The sequence below is a fragment of the Erigeron canadensis genome, chromosome 6 (assembly GCF_010389155.1).
Source record: "Erigeron canadensis isolate Cc75 chromosome 6, C_canadensis_v1, whole genome shotgun sequence".
NCBI lineage: Eukaryota > Viridiplantae > Streptophyta > Magnoliopsida > Asterales > Asteraceae > Erigeron > Erigeron canadensis.
The window spans coordinates 30,131,257-30,145,938 of record NC_057766.1 but is presented as its reverse complement, the minus strand read 5'-3'; the positions used below and the strand labels follow the sequence as shown (position 1 = coordinate 30,145,938).

The 14,682-nt window shown below is 31.1% G+C and overlaps 2 protein-coding genes across 3 annotated transcripts; both read left to right on the top strand.

Moving 5' to 3' along the window:
* Positions 1–4,109: 4,109 nt before the first annotated feature.
* Positions 4,110–7,036, top strand: LOC122605900 (NEDD8-conjugating enzyme Ubc12-like). 2 transcript variants are annotated; one of them, XM_043778857.1, is made up of 6 exons: positions 4,110–4,203; positions 5,366–5,476; positions 5,686–5,794; positions 6,203–6,281; positions 6,403–6,519; positions 6,708–7,036. In XM_043778857.1, exons 2-6 carry the CDS (start codon positions 5,371–5,373, stop codon positions 6,843–6,845), a joined length of 549 nt encoding a protein of 182 aa, XP_043634792.1. In that variant the 5' UTR covers positions 4,110–4,203; positions 5,366–5,370; the 3' UTR covers positions 6,846–7,036. The 2 variants fall into 2 exon arrangements, with proteins under 2 accessions (XP_043634792.1, XP_043634794.1); XM_043778859.1 differs by lacking the exon at positions 4,110–4,203 and having other exon boundaries at positions 5,283–5,476.
* Positions 7,037–12,345: 5,309 nt separating this feature from the next.
* Positions 12,346–14,057, top strand: LOC122605101 (BES1/BZR1 homolog protein 2-like). Its single transcript, XM_043777976.1, has 2 exons — positions 12,346–12,657; positions 13,218–14,057. Exons 1-2 carry the CDS (start codon positions 12,433–12,435, stop codon positions 13,902–13,904), a joined length of 912 nt encoding a protein of 303 aa, XP_043633911.1. The 5' UTR covers positions 12,346–12,432; the 3' UTR covers positions 13,905–14,057.
* Positions 14,058–14,682: the final 625 nt, after the last annotated feature.

Here is a 14,682-nt window from a genome sequence, read left to right as displayed (position 1 = left end):
TAAATTACAACCATTTAAGCATTTTAAAATGCCAAATGTAAGAATTGAATATCAACAAAAATACTTAGGATGGGGCTTATCAGTTGTTTGTCCAATGGGTTGCTGCCACGTATACCTCCGGTTAGATATACGCCACTAGTTGTGATTTTTGTGGGCCAAAAAATTGGATCGGCCCCTGGTGTGATTTAGACTCGCACGAACCTAATATTCTTAACCACCAATGTCTTATAAAATTTAATGTACCATAATGAACATCAAATTATCATATCAATATTAAAATATCAATGTTTCTTTCTGTGTTATAAATCTCCCGCAAATCTCTTTCCTCTCGCTCTTTTTGTTTCTTTTCTGATTCTCTATTTTTTTTTCCTCAAATAGTTAATTACATTACAGTATACTGCAAAATAGATATATGAATATGTATATGTTAGTATTAAATTGTTTGTATTAAAAAGAGTATTTACGTCTTTTAGGGTGGGCACCAGCTGAGTAGGTACCGGTCCGTTACCTAAAAAAACACCATTTCGTAGTACCGGTACCTAATAGGCGGGGAGAGAGACGGGAAGGGAGGTCACCGGGTCCATCTCCACCTTATATTGTTTTTTTTTTTTTTTTTGTATTTTGTCTTTTCTTGTCTTTTGGCATTATGTGGGTGGGGAGGGGCGGAGAGAGGCGGGGAAGTATTCCTTGCAATTAGGGAGCGGACGGAGAGGAGGAGAAAAACCGAGGAGGGGTGGTGAGGCACTCCCCCACCCTTAACACTTATTAGTCTCGGCCATTTAAACACAAGTCACTAGGGTCATTCCTAACTTTTATTCACTCAAATTAAGTACTTCTGTGACCTTGTTCTATTATATATATACTAAAAACCAAGTTGCTTTTCACAACTTGATATGCACAAGCTACAACTATCAATGCATGTAACTTTGATCTTTTTACTTTTTAACCCTCTAAAGTTTCTAACTTTTATATTTTAACCCATCAACTTCACTTAACTTTTACCTCTTTACGTTTTAACCACTTAAAGGTTTTATCTTTTACATTTTATCCCAACAATAACATGTTTAAGTTGCTTTTCACAACTTGCTATGCACAAGGTACAACTCTCAATGCATGTAATTTTGATCTTTTTACCTTTTAACCCCCTAAAGTTTCTAACTTTTACATTTTAGCCCATCAACTACATTAACTTTTACTTCTTTACGTTTTGATCCCCTAAAGTTTTTATCTTTTACATTTTAGCCCAACAATAACATGTTTTATACAAAATTATAATATATGAATTATAACTATATTTAACTTTTGATTCTTCACGTTTTTAAGCCCTATAATTTATAATATATGAATTATAACTATATTACACAAGGCACATGTTATAATAATTTCTCTATTATAGAATATTTTGAAACCAGATGTACTCATAATGTTATATTATTATGAAAGATAATTAAGAATTACTGTAAAATATAAACATACTTGTGATCATGTACTTGACATTCAAGTATATGTTAATCATGATGCGGACCCATAACACTAATAGATTTATTTTCAATCATCTGTCCTAATTAAATAACAATTAGGATTATTTTTAAGATTCTTTGATAACAATTAGGACTTTTGATTTGAGTGACAACTGTAACTTCAAACATTAATATGCAAAGCTAATATATAAAAAAGAGAAAATTATGAACATTTTTTATTGAGAGATAGAATGAATCTTGAATAGAGTTCATATTGATTTGGATTTAGTAATCAAATAACCCTCTGTTGTAAATCGTGTTTTGTTCTGTGATCGTCTCATGTTCTGTGATTTCTATTGTGTTTAGGATAATGATGATGTATACCGTTATCTGTTATTATGTTTGGAAGATGTATCTAGAGTTCAAATTGTGTTTATATTAAATATTAAACTAAATATTAATAATTATAATTTATAAAAATCTAATCTAATATCTGTTAATAAGTCATTAGGTTTTGAAATAATATTTTGTATACAATATTTCATATGTTGAAATTTATTTAATTAATTAAATGATTATAAATTTTAAAAAGTTTTCTCAAGTTCATGGCTAAAGTTAAATATAAATTAAGTATTCAGGCTAAAAAATGTAAATTATTGATGGAAAACAAAAAAGTGTAAATTAATGAGATTTTTTCTACAAATTAATATAAATACTAATATAATAATATATTTGGATAATGATTATTATGATTTTTAATTTATAGTTAATCTAAATGATGACATAAGCGAGAATCAATTTGATGAAATTGAGCGATTTGATTGGTTAATAAGTTATTAGTTCAACTGTGTTATATTATATATTAAGATAAGATTAAGATTAAGATTAGGTTTTTATCTATTAAACAACTTCCGTTTATACCTTTTAATATTTAATTTTGATTATTTTATTGTGTTTCATTACATGTAATATTTTTAATATATAATAATGATTGTGCTTCTTTGATTTTTTATTCTCTAAAGTTTAAGTTTTTAACTTTTTCCCACACCAAGTTTTCAATATCATTTTTTAGCATCAAACAATTCGGTAATCATGTTTTCACCACACAGCTATCATACATTTACAATTTTTACCCTTCATGATTTTGCATTCGTTTGTTCCTTTTCTTTCTCAACCCCAAACTTTATAACCTTACGATTTTCACCTTTGCTATTATTTATTTAATATTTGATTTTGATTATTTTCCCCCATTTTATTATATGTAATTTCCATTATTGTTACGTCTTGCATTCGTCTATTTACTTTCACACATTTATGGTTTTACCACTTTAGAGGTTTTATTTTTTTTTCCGCCTTTTTTTTAATGGAAAATTAATTAATATTAGTTGTAGCTATGTTTGTTGTGTTTGTTATTTTCCTTTCAAGTGAGCATTAGCTGTTTTGTTACAATCCCAAATTAATGTTTGATAATAACTTTATCAAGTTTGTACCAACACATTAACATTCAAATAGCGTGGTCTGCATCAACACGCGGTTAAGATATTAGTTATAATAATTTATAACTTATTAACCGTGAACTTATATTATAATTATAATGTAACTTTACATTTTGAGGTGTTACTGAAGTTTTAGTTCAATTGTATTTCATTTAGGAGGTTTGACATATATATTAATAACATAATAATGGAAAAGGATAAAAATGTTACTTACATCAATATATTAATCAATATATTAGTGTGTTTTTATAACAAAGAGTTGGAGCTCGATGGGGTGTTTTTTCATATGTTCAATGCTCAACTTCATTGTTAGAATAAACTTATTATTGGTCTCTCTAACCATTCTCAAGGTCATTTTGTTAACATTAAAATTTTACCTCAAACTTCAAGGTATTAAGTTTCCCTAAATACCAATTTATCCACTGATAATTTTTTATTTTGTAAATTTTAAATTTGTTATAACTCATTTAGTAAATTATTTAGAGTTGGATATACATAGGGGACTCTTATTTCAAAAATCATTTTATTTTTCAAGAATGATGAGAACTCATAAATTATGAATTAGATGATATGTTTTAAAATTTATTCACATGTGAAAAGTTATAAAAATGTATAATGTAGAACAAAATTTTTTGACAACCTTATTATATTGTTTTTTGTTCACATGTAAACGAAAACATGAACAATTTTATTCACAAGTTCACACGAGATATTTTAAAGGTTAATTTTGAAAAAAAAATTCTGCAACATATGTTTTATAATGTTTCACATGTGAATAAACTTTCAATACAAAAATTAGGAGTTCTCACGGTACTTTTGGACTTTTGGTTTCTAAATTTTGTTACCAAAGTTTTATTTTCTTTATTTTTTACCACAACTTTTATTTTCTTAACTTTTGTTACCCAAATTTTATTTTCCGGCTTAATATTTTTTAACCTTTATCATCATAGTTTTGTTTTTATTTAGAGAAAACACGCGGATAAAAATACTTGCACTTAAAAGAAAACAACTTCTTTTGACAACTATTCATAAGATAAAGGCGTAACTATAGCTTTCTATTTCGCACTTTCCAAACTTGCAAAATAACCCTTACTTCCTCAATTTAAAATTCTCCTTTATATATATTTTGCTCACGCTTAATTTGGATATCAGTTTGTTCCCTTCAATTCCTTACCCTGTGGATTAAGCTTCCCGGGATACCTAATCGATCGATTGTGTTCATTCATCCGCACGTAACATATCAACTTGTAACGATCTTAAGCATTTTTTTTATTTGTATATAGATATTTTTGTTTTAATTATTCGCACTCTAGGGTTTCATATCATAACTTTGCGTTTGTATGTTTTTATTAGTTACCGCTTTTCGTCTATCAATATAAATTGTGTATATCGTAAAATTATGTTCGTTCGACTTAATAATCATTATAAGTTATTGTGACCTAACCCTAACTTTGCATGAGAAGTTGAGAAAGATAGGATTATTGCATGATCAATATTCGGTTAATTAATTGTTGTTGTTTTGATATACTATTTGCCATATTGTAGGTTTGTGTACTAAGAATATATCATATATGTTTGAGTCGTCGTCCTTCAGAACACGAGACATTGTTTTAGATTTTTACACATCGCGATAGACAGTTTAGTTTTCATGGATCGATGTTTGTAGTTGGCATTTGATTAAAGGTACGTAGAAGTTAGCCGGGGTTAAGTAAAACCAGCTTGGTATTGCTAACTCGCTAAGTACTAGTCTTTTTTTTTTATTAGAAGGAGAATATTATTTAGACGTACTACATGAACAAGAAGAATAGCTAGCTAGAACCACTTTTTTGGTTGTAAGGTCTACTCAAATACCGCAAAGTCAAAGAGCTTTCGTTCAAGCAATAGCATCGATGATGCAGTATTGATCGATATTTACTAGCTAAGCTCATTTGCAATTATATAAGGTATCATGTAAACCAATTGATAATGTAAAATAACAGGATACCGCAAAATACACTAAAATCATACTGTTTAATTTGGATATGACTGTGTGAAATAACTTAACTTGAAATCTTCTATTAGTAATGTACGTTGTAAGGACAACTTGAATACCAAAAAAATTTGCGGTATCCAGGTTAATTACCAAAATGGCTAGTAAGGAAAATTATAGAAAGTAGATTTCTTAGTGAGAATATTTAACTTGTTATTAAGAGACAAAACATTTAGAATTTTGTTATTTTAGATAATTAACCTCATTATAAATGTATACATTACTTAGTTAATTAAGTTCTGTATTCTATTATAAAGTATGATTTTGTTACTTGTCTTTTATTTGGGCTAAGCACAAATGGCGTTTTTTTTGTGTATGTGCAATACATTAGTTAGAAATTTATTGCAAGGCTTGATTGTGGCACTTGTATGTTACCACAGGAACGATGATTAGGTTGTTTAAAGTCAAGGAAAAGCAAAGTAAAGAAGCTGAAAATGCAAACGGGAGGGGTTTTAAGAAGCAAAGTGCAGGGCAACTGCGTGTTCATAAAGGTCAATCTTTTTATCGATCTATACATTTCAATTTGATCAACGTAACTTAAAAGTAATATCTGCTGTTGAAATTAGACTGATCAATTGATAAGAGTTATGGGTTTGTTGTATGTAAATAATAATGTGTCACATGTTTTATTTATAGAAGTGATATCGATATAATGTATATCTTATGTAAATTATAACGAATGTGTGCTTGTATTTTGCAGACATAAGTGAGCTGAACCTGCCAAAATCATGCTCCATATCCTTTCCGAATGGCAAGGATGATCTGATGACTTTCGAGATCTCCATGAAACCTGATGAAGGGTATTACCAGTAAGTTATCCACTACACCCCGATGTTTGTTTTGCTTTGTTTCAGTAATTTTATCTTTTATTAGAGTTGCTTTTTGGGTTGCCGATTAATTCAAATAGTTGAAACGTAAAAAGTTCAGATAAAAACGTAACAAATTTTGTACAGTTTGAAAGGAATTCAAAGTATATTGTTAATTCTGACAGTATCATAAATTCTTTTATTGAAGAATGGACAAAAATGTGTTTGTTGCTGGTGACATGGTCAACCCAACTGGACTCAGCCCGTTTTGAACTATATTTTAAGTGACTTGTTTCAATCCATACTTATTTTGACCTGTTATCCAACCTGCTTGATCCACCCATGTTGCTACTTTTATCTTCCAGCGTGTCAATATTTAGTTACCCTGACCAACATTTTTTGATGTGCCAGGGGAGGGAAATTTTTGTTTACCTTCAATGTATCTGCAATATACCCACATGAAGCGCCAAAGGTCAAGTGTAAAACCAAGGTAAACCGTAAAAGTAATTTTTTTTCTTCCATATTTACTTTGAGCTTCTGCAACTTTTTCAATGGTGCACCATCTAGTCTTATTTACCTTAACATCCATTTACCGCACCTCTTTGTTGCAGGTTTATCATCCTAATATTGACTTGGAAGGAAATGTATGCCTCAATATTCTGCGAGAAGATTGGAAACCGGTTCTTAACATCAACACAATTGTCTACGGATTGTCTCATCTCTTCACGGTATAGCTTACGTTCTTTGATAAAATATATACACAATTTTCGGTCAAGAATTATATTTGTCGATACTGATCAACCAAAGTTGAATCCTCAACTACTAAAAAACATAAATTATGTCAACATCTAATGACTACCAAATATTAACATACGTTGTTTAAAGAATAATAATTTTCCAATGATCAACTGTGCAGGAACCAAACCATGAAGATCCTCTAAATCAGGACGCCGCTACTGTTCTGAGGGACAACCCAAAAACATTTGAAGCGAACGTTAAGATAGCAATGAGTGGAGGACGTGTGGGGGGAACGCATTTTACTCGATGTACCTAACAATCTGTTTTTTTTGCAATGGGTGAAGAACTAGACTTGTGTTATGAGTTATGATTGATGTCTTCCTTTTTATTTCATTAAAATTAAAAAGAGGAATGCTATACAGGGAATTTGTTGGTGGATGTATTTGCGGAATTACAGGGAATTCTGGTCATCAATGAAAAGGAGGAAGAATCGAGATTTCTATGTAACAACATGTTAAAATTTCGTCTATTTTCTGTAGGTTTTAATAACTCAAAAACTTCTCCCTTCTTATCATACAAAGGTACAACTCATTAAGCCTCAATTTTTTACAAGATGGTGAAAATATAAACAAATTTTTGTTTGAGCAGATCTTAATCTTCTACAGTGCATTAGTTAGTTTATTAACCGATTATATTGTTTTTGACATCCGTGTGGCAACAACGTACACACAATTTAATTAAATCAAGTTCGATGTATCTAGTAAATTGGTCATCAGGCCATAGGAGGAACTTTCAAGCGGAGCCAGAAGTTTAGATTAGATGGAGCTAAAGTCTGATTATGGAAAATTGAGGGAAACTTGAATCACCTGATTGCTAAACCTTTTTTTATTTTAACGATGGTTAAACAAAACTTGCAAACGAAAGGTTGACTGTAATCTTTTTAGATCTTTGCTTTATAATATGTGTGTATGTTATAACAATAATAAAAAAAAAAGAGTAAATTACACTTTTCGTCCCTGAAGTTGGCACGTTTTTCACTTTTCATCTTTAAAGTTTAAAAATTACAATTTTGACCCTAAAGCTGGCCAATTTTTTCAATAACCGTCCCTCACCAAACGTCGTTAAGTTTCAGCCGTTAAGTAGGTCACGTGCAAAACACGTGAGGGACTAAAAGTGCAAAAAATTACAAGTTCAGGGACGAAAAATGAAAATTACTTTTCTGTTGTCGGAAAACTTCATCTTCTCCGGCTGATTGGCCAGAAAATTCGCCGGAAAACTTGGACTGTCGATATCTCACTCGTTTCTTCGAATTAGACTACGAAACCACCACCAAACTTCTCAAAATTCATTTCCGCACGAATCCTAACAAAAGTTGATCACATTCAAACACCATACAAACCATCCCCACCTTTGATTTCTGGCATGGAGGCTTTACAAAGAAGGCAAGTCTCTTGATCTAGTTGACACATCTTTTGGTAAATCGTATTCCGTTTCTGAAGTGTCGCGATCAATACACATTGGTTTATTGTGTGTCCAACAACTGGCGGAAGATAGACCTAGCGCACCGTCTGTTGCTTCGATGTTGGGTGGAGAAAGTTCATTGCCTTCTCCTAAACAGCCTGGTTTCTATATCCATAGAAGTGAAAACGTCTCCACCGTGGTTTCTTCTTCACCATTGTCAGTTAATGGAGTGACGTTAACCCAAATAAAAGGCAGATAGCAAGCTAGGCAAGGTGGAAATATACATGCCATAGGGATGATTTTGTGCTTTCTTTTTTGCAAAATGGTTAATACGTGCAGTGCCAAAATTATATGCCACACGGAGTTTTGTGTTTTACCAAAAATCTTTTTAAGTAAAGAATAAATATCCATATGTATTAAGTATTGTAGTAATTTAGACACACAAAGCTATGATGATCACCTCTGCAACTTTTGTTAGGTATTGTGCGGAAATGAATTTTGAGAAGTTTGGTGGTGGTTTCGTGGTCTAATTCGAAGAAATGAGTGAGATATCGACATTCCAAGTTTTCCGACGAAGATGAAGTTTTCCGACAACAGAAAAGTAATTTTCATTTTTCGTCCCTGAACTTGTAATTTTTTGCACTTTCAGTCCCTCACGTGTTTTGCACGTGACCTACTTAACAGCTGAAACTTAACGACGTTTGGTGAGGGACAATTATTGAAAAAATTGGCCAACTTTAGGTCAAAATTGTAATTTTTAAACTTTAGGGATGAAAAGTGAAAAACGTGCCAACTTCAGGGACGAAAAATGTAATTTATTCTAAAAAAAAAAGGGGTACCGGGTAAACCCTAGCGCCCCGGTACCATAATTGGATATCCATCACCCCATATGAGCCATATGCTGCCGGTAAAATACCTTCATAAACTTCACATGATCTGGATACCCAACGGGTACCTTAAAGGAATTATTTTTTGTTTCCAACGGGGATCAAAGCTGAGACCTTAAGGTTATCAAGTATTTACCTTACCACTAGGCTAATTCCTTGTTGGTATGTTATAACAATAAAGTCTTTGAATAATAAAAAAACAATGAAGGTTGACTAATTTATTTATTTTTCACATGATTCCATTTTAAGAAGAGATTTCCCCAAGTTATTTTTCAACTTAAGTCAAGTTATTGAAATCTTGACCCTTGATAAAAATTAAGGGTTAAAATTTAAAGACATCTATAAATTTTGGCAATAAGATTATCTTAACATGATTCATATTAGGGTAACTTGAGAGAAGAATTCTCTCCCTTCAATCTTTATCTTTATCTTTATCTTTATAAATACTAAAAGGCTACTGACTTAACCTCAATTGACCAATCACAATTCTTAATTTCTCAAAATTAAATTATTAAACATGTGACTAAGTTATATTCTTTAATAACAAAAAAACATAGATATAAATACAACTAATTCGACCAAAATTTTTTTATCATTAAGAATATACAAAATTAATGAATAGTTTAGAATTCACGTAAACAAATTCTTTTGATTCAAAAACATCTATTAATGTTTATCCAAACGTATCAATAACTTCATCTTTATAATTTTTAGTATTAATCTTTAAATTTATAGCTATAATTAAAAAATTATAATTGTAATCAAACTATATATAAAAACTATATATTAGAAACCCAATATAAACCACAATATACATATACCCACGTAATCATCCTTAATAAAATTTAACTATATTTTAAATATTTTATCATCAATTTACCTTTTAAACTTATTTCTTAAAATAACAATTTTATTGATATAAAATAATAAAATACTGTATAAAACTCATATTTATCCCAAATATCCAACTAATTAATAAAAAAAATAACTTATTCAAAAGTAAAAAATTAACTTTGCTTACAATTAATCTTCATCTCATTTTAATTATAATTTATCCAAGTTATCTATAATTATAACTTATCAAATTATCAATGATTATATCTAAAAAAAGTATAATATATCTAATAAACAACTAATATACAATTTAAAACTCTCATGAAAAAGAAATACCACAACAAAAATTTTCTTTCATGTTAAATATTAAGAAAATCCTTACAACATCAAGACATGATATTAATAACACAACAAAAATTTTCTTTCATGGTAAATATTAAGAAAATTCTTACAACATCAAGACATGATATTAATAGACGAAAAAGTTAAACTCTTTCATCAATGTTACAATATTACATTATGTTATTTTATTTTCATTACATTATTTATTATTTAAATTTACAGTTTGTTATTTCATGATTTTAGTTACATTCTTTATATTTGAATTAACTGGTTTACTGTTTCACAGTGTTTTTTTGAATTATTAAATATATTTAATTTTATCTTTAAAATGTCATAAACAATCTGTGTATTTGATACGAGCCTAATCTAGTCTTAGACCATAACAAGGAAAAGATAGATCACGTTAGTCATCAACTAATAATTTAACTCTTAAACTAATATCTGTAACGAGGTAATAAAATAACATTAGTCTCTTTGTGTTAAACAAGTAAATTATTGGTTTTAAACAAATTAAGAAAGTATTTTACATTATTAGTTTTAGGAGATATATCACAAACAAAAAACATAAACTTGCTTACTTTACAATTTTAATTTATAATGAGGGGAAAAAATTGAGATGTTATCCTACTTGTAGGATTAATTGTCCCTTTTAAGAAATCAACTCCATCTATGTTATTATTGAATCGCATAACGTAAGTTCCCAAACGACAAAAAGCAAGTTTTTATTTAACAACATGCACAAAATAATAGGACTGCATTTAATTATTTAAACGATGACATATAGTAAAAGATTAATGAGAAAAAATTGTGGTATTGTGATTAGTCGTCACTCGTTGTAAATAGTTTACGACACATGTTAATCATCTATTCTATTTGCGGACATAAATAGAATAGTCGTCATGGACACGGCATATTATAAACTTCTTATTGATCATAACGATAAGAATTTCTAGTTTATTAAAACTATTTACAAAATATAGTTAGCTGTTAAGCTGACCCGTGTGAGGCATTTTGTAAATAGCCCTCCGATCCATTGCGGTGAACCGTGAACACCACCCTAGTTAGTGTAGTGGCAACATAGATATATTCATCCATTTATACAAACCTATTACGGAGTATTTTCAAGCTGTCACATGCAACAAGTCTTTTTATCGTCCCTGGTAGTTTCATTCCCATACTGTTAACTGTTTCGTTAATTTATCAGAGAAATAATTGGTTGTCATATAAAAGAATTAAATACTCCAATCGTGTTATAGCTATTCTAATGCACGTGTTGTTGTCGGGAGGGGGTCCCATCTGAAAGTAAAGAAGCGTGTGATGTGTCTGTAATGGTCCCCACGGCAACCGCACTCAATCCTAGCCTCATCCTTTTGTCCACACGTGATACGGTTTGGTTCTGGCTTAATAATTCCACGTCATCACCTCCCTCAGAAAACGGGTTCAAGTATGCGCCTTCGTCCGATTAATACCCTATGCTTTTCATCTTATTTCAAACCAGTCCTTTAGAATCACCAATCATACAATTTTAAGCACAAATAAATAGCTTGTGTATTAATCTCTCGGTATCAAGATAATAATCATATGCATATTGTATTTTAAAACAATTAATTTAGGGTGAATTTCATATATCCCCTCCTTAAACACCAAATTCACATATGGGGTATTTAAATGCTTCGTTGAAATATATAGAGTTATAAGTAAATAGTCTCATAGAAACAAATTTTTATTATAAAAGTAAACATTAAATGAGAGAATTCTTTCAGACTAGAATTATGCTCGCGTGGTGCGGAGTGATGGTGGTAACGACAAAGGGTGGTCGTGACATCGACTGGTGATGGTGACAACGAGTAATGTAGGTTATTGATACAAAAATAATTGATTTGATATTGGTAATTTAGTTATTTCAGAATTAGAGAGATAAATGTTGCACATTATTTTATAAAGAGTATTTTTGATAAATCACATATGTTAAATGATAGGTGCATTTGAATATTAAGCAAAATTTATATATATCGGACTTATAATTTGAGAGGCCAATGATTTATATATAGTAATATTCATATAGATAAATCATTATAAAAATTGTGCACATGAACAAACTAATTAAGCATGAGAAATTAGGATTCACAAAATAAGCTATGTATTCATTCCAAAGTTCAACCCGTAACTCATTGAATAAAACTAGAAGGACTCAACACCAACATCTAACAAAGACTAAAGGTGCAAATAAACTTTCCCCAAAAATTATTCTTAATATACATGAGACAGTACATCACAGACTGACCATTTGACCAGTCTTTAGATCAAAAAAGTATTCACATTTATCTGTACTATATATATCCACACATATACACTCTCTATAAAACAGTCGCCGGATCAATGACCGGCGGTGGCTCATCTGGACGACTTCCTTCATGGAAAGAAAGAGAAAACAACAAAAGAAGAGAAAGAAGAAGAAGGGCCATAGCTGCAAAGATATACGCTGGACTTAGATCTCAAGGAAACTATAGATTGCCTAAACATTGTGATAATAATGAAGTCTTAAAAGCACTTTGTGCTGAAGCTGGTTGGGTTGTTGAAGAAGATGGTACCACTTATCCCAAGGTATTATTTTTATATTATGACTATTTACTTTTCACCTTATTGTTGTTGTAAATTAAATCCAATTTATGATGTTAAAAGACTAGTAACTTTTTTTTTTTTTGTTAGTTTTGTTACTAGATCTACTAATGAAATTAGAAAATGTTTGTTATATGGTGAGTTGACTTAGATCTTACATAAATGGTTACTGTTTGTTTATTAATAAGTTTTTCTTAATCTATATGTTTACTGCACAATAATAAGTTGTTACTTGTGACTTAATTTGGATTAAGGGTTTGCTAAAAAGGGTTAAACTTATCATTGCTCAGTTACCAAAAGTATTTAATCAACTCATATAGGTTCTATGTTTAGGGAGATTATAGTGACATTTTTATGCCTATAATATAAGTATCAAAACTATGAATTCATTATATAGCTCTGTGATTAAAATTGTTGAGTTTGATCATTTACCTTAGTGCATTATTTAGCAATATCCTTCTAATTTTGTGAAGTTTGGATTGAATTTGATAACCATAAAGTAAAAATGAAATGCTTAAATGATCATATATCTGGTTTTTTTACAGGGATGCAAGCCACCTCCAAATGAAATGGCTGGAATGTCAACTAACATAAGTACTTGTTCCTCGATCCAACCGAGCCCAATGTCGTCAGCTTTCCCGAGCCCAGCTCCATCATACCACGCCAGCCCAACATCATCGTCATTCCCTAGCCCTACTCGTGAAAACCCGCCTAACCATTCATCCTACATTCTTCCTTACCTATGCAACTTACCTTCATTGCCCCCTTTACGAATATCCAATAGTGCCCCTGTAACCCCACCTATCTCGTCCCCAACTTCTCGTGGAACCAAGCGAAAACCCAATTGGGAGATGCTATCCACAAGTGCATTACAGTCTTTTCGCCACCCACTTTTTGCAGCGTCTGCTCCAACTAGCCCTACACGCCACCACCGTGTACCTCCAGCTACTATTCCAGAATGTGATGAATCTGATGCTTCCACAGTTGATTCAGGCAGATGGGTTAGCTTCCAAACCATGGCTGCATCGGCTGCACCAACTTCACCAACATTTAACCTAATGAAACCAGCGAGCCAACAATCGTTTTTCCAGAACGGTGTAGTGGTGCAGAGTGGGCCGGGTCCTGAATTTGAGTTCGAGAGCAATACGTTGAAAGCGTGGGAAGGTGAGAGGATACATGAAGTTGGAGCAGACGATTTGGAGCTCACCCTCGGAAGTGGGAAGCTTGCTTAGTTTTTGTGATTCTTAAAATCGATATAGCAACTGAATTGAATGATGCTGGCATTTATCGATCTAAAATCAAGATCACGAAGAAAACCGACATTGTTTATAGCTTGGTAGTAGTGTTCATTTTCCATTGAAATGGAACAAACTATGCGTTGGTTATATTAGAATGCTCCTTAGTATATAGAAAATCTGCTTCATATTCTTGTTTTCCCAATGGTAGTTCAGATCAATTTACAATCCGTTTGACACCTAAAATATTTCATTGAACGATGGGGAATATTAAGATCTGAATATATGATACTAGTTCTAATACCTGTGCGTGATGCACGGATTGACTAATAATATTCATATTTATATTCATATCACCCACGTTCGAATTATGCGCAAACAAATAGCAAGATCAATTGCTTATGGAGTAATATCCTCTACCAATTGCTTATGGAGTAATATCCTCTACTAACAGGTTGGTAATTAATAGTCGGTCTGTCTTCGATAGTTTCCATTATGTCTAACTAGTGCCACAAAAAATTATAACACAAATAGAAAAACATAAAGCAGATTGAACCACGAGCACCATAAAGAAATTCCGTAAAAGCCCGCTTACCACATCTAAACCAAAGACTTATATATATATAGGGACAATCAAATAAGAATAGTTTTAAAATAAAAACGGTGAGAACACCTTAAAAACATCATTTTGATGCATTAAAAGTCCATAAAACTAACATAGTGCAGAACTAATTATCTTTATTTAAGTGTTTAACAACACATTGATTCATCAAAA

Bases quoted from the DNA above. Each gene is read 5' to 3' on its own strand.
- LOC122605900 (XM_043778857.1), top strand. From the start codon at position 5,371: ATGATTAGGTTGTTTAAAGTCAAGGAAAAGCAAAGTAAAGAAGCTGAA. The intron at 5,795-6,202 runs GTAAGTTATCCA...TTGATGTGCCAG, and splicing joins CCTGATGAAGGGTATTACCA to GGGAGGGAAATTTTTGTTTA. The intron at 6,520-6,707 runs GTATAGCTTACG...TCAACTGTGCAG, and splicing joins GATTGTCTCATCTCTTCACG to GAACCAAACCATGAAGATCC.
- LOC122605101 (XM_043777976.1), top strand. From the start codon at position 12,433: ATGACCGGCGGTGGCTCATCTGGACGACTTCCTTCATGGAAAGAAAGA. The intron at 12,658-13,217 runs GTATTATTTTTA...GTTTTTTTACAG, and splicing joins ATGGTACCACTTATCCCAAG to GGATGCAAGCCACCTCCAAA.